Source organism: Ricinus communis, chromosome 4 (genome assembly GCF_019578655.1).
Source record: "Ricinus communis isolate WT05 ecotype wild-type chromosome 4, ASM1957865v1, whole genome shotgun sequence".
Lineage (NCBI taxonomy): Eukaryota > Viridiplantae > Streptophyta > Magnoliopsida > Malpighiales > Euphorbiaceae > Ricinus > Ricinus communis.
Genome location: NC_063259.1, coordinates 26295313 through 26301107, shown reverse-complemented (window position 1 = coordinate 26301107; position 5795 = coordinate 26295313). Strand labels below are relative to the sequence as shown.

At 34.6% G+C, this 5795-nt stretch overlaps 1 protein-coding gene across 6 annotated transcripts; it reads right to left on the bottom strand.

Moving 5' to 3' along the window:
* LOC8258112 (calmodulin-binding protein 60 A) lies at positions 1-4960 on the bottom strand. Of its 6 annotated transcripts, none has more exons than XM_048372810.1 (8): positions 4848-4960; positions 4384-4503; positions 3717-3795; positions 3420-3472; positions 2795-3285; positions 1885-2045; positions 1090-1296; positions 1-994 (listed from the first exon to the last, which is right to left on the bottom strand). In XM_048372810.1, the coding sequence occupies exons 2-8, from the start codon at positions 4470-4472 to the stop codon at positions 374-376; spliced, it is 1701 nt and encodes a 566-aa protein (XP_048228767.1). In that variant the 5' UTR covers positions 4473-4503; positions 4848-4960; the 3' UTR covers positions 1-373. The 6 variants fall into 6 exon arrangements, with proteins under 6 accessions (XP_048228767.1, XP_048228766.1, XP_048228769.1 ...); XM_048372809.1 differs by having other exon boundaries at positions 4384-4500; positions 4848-4950; XM_048372812.1 differs by having other exon boundaries at positions 1090-1185; positions 4384-4500; positions 4775-4931.
* Positions 4961-5795: the final 835 nt, after the last annotated feature.

The window sequence follows — 5795 nt, the reverse complement described above, 5'->3', positions numbered from 1 at the left end:
TTTGATAAATGATTCAATTGCTTTTATTAAGCAAATTCCAGAAATACAATATAATAACCCTAAATGAAAGATACAGGGTTTTGAGCATACCAATTTTTGCAGCTTTTAACTCATTGTATTCAAGCCTCAACTTGAGAAACTACAGCCAGAAACTTGCCTGATTGTATGTATTGTATGCATCAACCTACATATTTACATTTTAATATGAAAACAAAAGATTGACTAACCTTCACAGTGAAGCCAAGACGAGAGATAAAAATGTATCTACAACTGTTCAAGCCAACTTGTCTCCACAACTGCACTCAAAACTTTACTCGGGCAGCACTGTCTAATACTACACAGGAAGTGTGACAAGATAACTGTTTCAAGTCCATCACGTGTATCTATGAATTTCCGAGACACGAGTCTTTTTTGAAGCCACATGTTTCCTAATAGAGAACCATTTCAACACACTAGATATCTTGGTCCATCTCCTTTGTGCCTTATCATTGGCAACAGCTGTTGAACGCGTCAACAGGAAGCCATCAAGAGCACTCTGTAAATCGGTCGGTGCTTCCAAACTAAGGTTTGGAGTCTGAAGATCTGTATCAAAAAACCTCAGATGATCCTCATCACAGAAAGCTTGAGTCATAGTATCAGTATCACATATGAGGGGGTTGGAGACATGGCCTAAGAAACTCAAATTCTGATCATATCTAAGACCCATATTTTCAATATTGTGCAAGGCATAATCATCCAAGCTGCTGACACCCCCAACAGAATACAGAGAAGAAATGATATCCGGAGAGGATGCATTCGGTTGTGCACAATCAAATCCTCCTATCTTATGTGAAGCCAAAAGTTTGTTCCCGGTAGAGTCTGTTCTGAGTGAGCTCGAGGGGTAAAGGATGTTAGACAACTGTGAAGGGTCATCCACAAGAGAGGCTTCATCCTCAAAAGAGATAACCTCGTCTGAGTGTTCAAATGCAGCCATGACCAAGTTTTGAGCATCAGCCTGAAGGCCAAGTTGACCATAAGTAAAAAAATAACAGAAGAATAAATATGAAAAAGAAATAAATACAAGAAAGTTGGGGTTGTGAGAGAATATGCCTTCTCGGTTTCAGAAATCTTATCTACAGGAATATACTGGCAGTCTGAAAGTAGTCCCATTACTTGTCCCACAACATTAAAGACCACTCCACTTTTCTGTTGAGAACCAGGAGCATAATATAAGTATACTCTCTTATCAAGTACACAAGTCCGAGCATGCTCTACAGTAACTTCCCACATCTTGGCAGACATACCTGTCCCAAGAACCTACATATAACCAACATATAAATATTATATACTGATCCATGTAGAGGAAACCTATCACAGTAAGTCTGGTTGAGTGAAGTCCTCACTCCATAGTTTTAGATTCTCCTTTTTGGGAAACTCCTTGGAGAAGTGCCTAGGGCAATAAAGACAGAAGCCTATTTCACATGGAATTATGTTGTCCACAATGGTGAAACGTGAAGCACGACTAGTTGCCATGTTTTAGTTACATTGACCAGTGATAGAAAAATGTTCAGAAATCAACCAAAGTAATTGGTTTCAACTCAGAGACTAACAAAACAATCTCATATTGGTTAAAAAGTTCTGTAAGATGAGTAGATATTCCAGTTAATGCAGATAAGTGTTCTCGCCGAATACTGATTTTTGGAAATCCTTTTTTCTATTATCTGATTTTTGAAAATTTATTACCAGTTCATAAATACATCATTCTAAGAATGAAATATCTGATGAAGCTTGCACTGCATACTCAGAACCTTCAGCAAGAACAGGGAGATACAGTAAAAGATATAGCAAAAAATAGAAATGCAGAATAATATAGACTAAAAAAAGAAAAAAGCAGTAAAGTCATACATGGCGAAGGCGTTGAGAATCGATAAAAAGCTGAGTGAGGAAATCCTTGACAGTAGTAATATTTTCCCGGCTCAAACGCTTATGGAAAGCCCCATCTTTGCCAATCTTTTCCAATCTCCATACCTCATCAGACAGAGATGGAGGATGGTGCTTCTTGTACACTGCAACCAGAAACCAATGGTTAAAAAAAAGTTCCTTGTATCATTCTAATGACAGCTAAACTAAGGTTTCTTTCTCCTTATTATATTAATTGAAGGTTTCAGAATGTGTCAGATTCATGTACTTAACCTGAAATTCACCTTTACTTTTTTTAGAACACAGGATATTAAATAAGCTACACAAATGAGGCTAGCTCTCTCCTTTCCTTTTCCCTACCATTGCACCTGGCATGGTTCAAATATAAGACCTTCTACTGAAGTTCCTAAATTTTTACCACTAGACCTTCCCTTTGGAGATAAAAGCCAACTTTAGTATCATGAAGTTTCATATATTCAGATGATAGAAGTTAAGTTGAAATCTACTGACAAGGCAAGAAGGTTGCTTCATTCACTGAGAAGCTGCAATCAGAATGAATTTCCATGTTCCAAATTCCGACCAACAATTCTACAGCATATTCATAAATTTGTGTTTCTCAATTTACTATAGTTCCAATTTGCGTTCTCTTCGTTTGCAAGTTAAGAAATTTTTCATTTGATCTCCAGTAATCCTAATACAAATTGACTAATATGCAATGCCAACTGATAGGTACTCTATAATGTGCAATACCTTATACAAGGTTGAACAACTATATTCAGCGTTATCATTGTCCAGTATTATCAAAGACACCATTACAGTTTAATCAATATGTTTAAAACAGTAAATATCCTTGATCATTAAAGAAAAAAAGAACAAATGCATGAAAAGTACTCACATTCCCCTCGATGATCCCTGACTATGAAAGATTCAGTCTTTGCTTCCCGTACATTAGTTCCATCAAAATTATCCACAACTCTTGCCCCAAGCCTGAACCTACGACTTCTTGTCCAGCTAGAATTATCAGTGAAGGCAATCTCACCCACCAAACCAATCCCCTCATTTAGATTCAGAAACACATCTCCTGTAAGAAGAGGTTTCTTTCCTTCTCTCTCTCTGACAATGTTGTTTTTAAACTCATCATGTGTCCAATTGTCACCCTCTTCACCATCAAAATCACCTTCAAGGACAACAATTTCTACCTTTGCAGAACATTCAGGACCAGTATTAACAAATCTTCCAGTAAGAGTATCAATCAGAATTACTTTTATAGAAGAACATTCTTCTCCTTCAATTCGAGCTCCAGTGAACACTGGAAGAGAGAGGCTGTTCGAGAACTGCAGTTTGAAGCTTCTTGATTCAATAAAATCTTTTTCATTCCCACAGTTTCTTCACAAAAATGCAAAGAGGAAAACATAAGCTAATTTAGTGGCAGTGCTAAGGTTTAATTGACATCCCAAGTTTCTAAGAATGTATAACAATCACTTCCTCTTCTTGAACATTTTCAGAATATTGATTCTTACCTTTTAATGTTGGCCAGATGTTTTCTAAGAGCCAACTCCACTTCCTCTTTGACCTGTAAAAGCAAATACAGAAAGATTGATGATCAAATATGACCAAATGAAGTCTACGGATAGTTAATAAACAGCATCAGGACAGGGGAGATCATTAGTTAGATCAGAAAGAAGGTAATGCTCCATTTCATAAACAATTGTCTTCCATTACAACCAAGGAATTACTGAATACACATCCAAGCATGACATTAGCTCTCTATTATACTGAAATTACTGCAATATAAGTGGTCATGGGAACACACATACCACTCTACGAATCAAGGGCTCCAGAATTGGCTCCAACAAATGCTGGAAAGATTGCATCTTAATTACCTCCTGAACCACACTAGAGATCATTAACGAACACATTAGGCCCAAAAAGAGAATAGCATAACAATGAGAAGAAACTCATTATGGTCAAAAAGGAAAGTAAATCATAAGAAGAATCTATCAGGAAAAAGAAAATGTGGCGTGTCATTTGCTAACAACTATCATGGCAAAGGTATTCATCTTCCACAAAGAAATCACACTTCAAATATAATGTAATGTAGTAAATATACCATCATGAAATCTACAACCACATTGACAAGCACTATTTTCCCGGAAAAATCCTGATGCCCCATTTAACAGAACCGTCAACAAAATAACATTCTTAAGGAAGTCTGACATGCATGGATATCATCAGCAATTCTCAATAAATCAAATGCATTCGAATTCAGCTTTTTTCTTTTTCTTCGTATTCTTCACTTTTGTCTCATCAAATTTCAATCATTCTCATCATGGGTACAACACAGTTATCAGCAACTTTCCACTCAACTCCTATAATCCTAATCAAGTTTAATAATTGAAGAAAACCCAATTCACATACAATCCAGTCTAGCCAAACAAAATGAAGAACCAAGATATAATAATTTTTTTGAATAAAAAAACTCACTTTTTCAAATTAAACCTCCTCCTCTTCTCCTCAGGAGAATTCCCATCAGAGCGAAGCTTAGCCTCTTCAGGCTGCCTCTTTTGTGACATTATTAAAACCCAGTATCACCAACAATATCTGCTGTTGGTATAGGCGATAAGAAAAAAAAAAAAGCAATGATCATTAACAAAACCAAGAACAAGAACAAACATGCGGTGCAAAACAATAATAAGAGGAAGGAATAAAATTTGATTTGTGCTGGAAAGAGAAAAACATTCTTCTCTCTATATATAAAGCACAATAATTGGTAATGAATAACTAGAATCCAAAAGAGAAAGCAATTATCTTATGGATGTGGGTATGTCGCGCATATACATATATATGCATGCATGTGGATGTATGTATACTATACATATGGGTTATGTTGGGTTATCCATTATCTGGGTTTGGCTGCATCTGGTAGTTTAGCTCGTTCATGATCTTACTTTGCTCGTCGTTTAATTTGTTTGCCGTGACATCGTTGGTAATAGTAAAGCAGCATTTTTTTCTTTTAGCGAGAGAACAGAGACGGAGAGAGTGGTGTGGTGTAGTGGATTGGAGAGTGTAGGGTCCACAGAAAGCGCGTTGTGGACTGCGAGGAGTGGGTCCGTACTACTACTACTATACGACACGGTTTTTGCACGACTTTGATTTTTTTCTTTCCCCCTTAAAATGCTCATCTTTTTTATATTTAAGTAAACAAATGGAATATAATCATATAAAATACTAAAAAGAACTGACATTATCTTATTATATATAAACCTAAGAAAATTATATTTTATCCTCAAATGAAAAAGAAATACCAATCTATTTAAAATATATGTTCACAAATTTTTATAGATACAACTTTTATTTTAAAATAATTGACTAATGTTTTATTTTTATTCTGCAGTCATATGCTATCAAAATCAGGACATATTTACTTGTAATAAATTGAAAATTTATATCAAGATTTAAACTCTTAGTACTTAATACTGTGATTTAAATTCAAATTACAAAAAAAAAATAAATAAAATTTCTACTCTCAATGGAGCTAAATTTTTTATGCTAACATTCATTTCATATCGTAAATATTGATAAGGATAACATTGGAAGAAAAATAAGTTTGTAACAGAATTTAATGATTTCGCACGAGCTCAAAAATTAGAAAAAAAAAATTCCTCCAAAAAAATTAAAAAATAAATAAAAGTTGCATGAATTTTAGAAATAAAAGCATTAAAATTTAATTTATTTCAAACATGAACGAGGGCAATACTAGCTTTAGAAATAAAAGCATTAAGATTTAATTTATTTCAAACATGAATTTTAGAGGTTGTATGATTAATAAAGGAGACAAAGAAAAAACGCTCATTTATATTTATTTATTTTAAACACCATGTCTCTTTTATATAGAA

Bases quoted from the DNA above. Each gene is read 5' to 3' on its own strand.
- LOC8258112 (XM_048372810.1), bottom strand. From the start codon at position 4,472: ATGTCACAAAAGAGGCAGCCTGAAGAGGCTAAGCTTCGCTCTGATGGG. The intron at 3,473-3,716 runs GTATGTGTGTTC...TTGCTTTTACAG, and splicing joins AGCCCTTGATTCGTAGAGTG to GTCAAAGAGGAAGTGGAGTT. The intron at 3,286-3,419 runs GTAAGAATCAAT...ATTTTTGTGAAG, and splicing joins CATCTGGCCAACATTAAAAG to AAACTGTGGGAATGAAAAAG.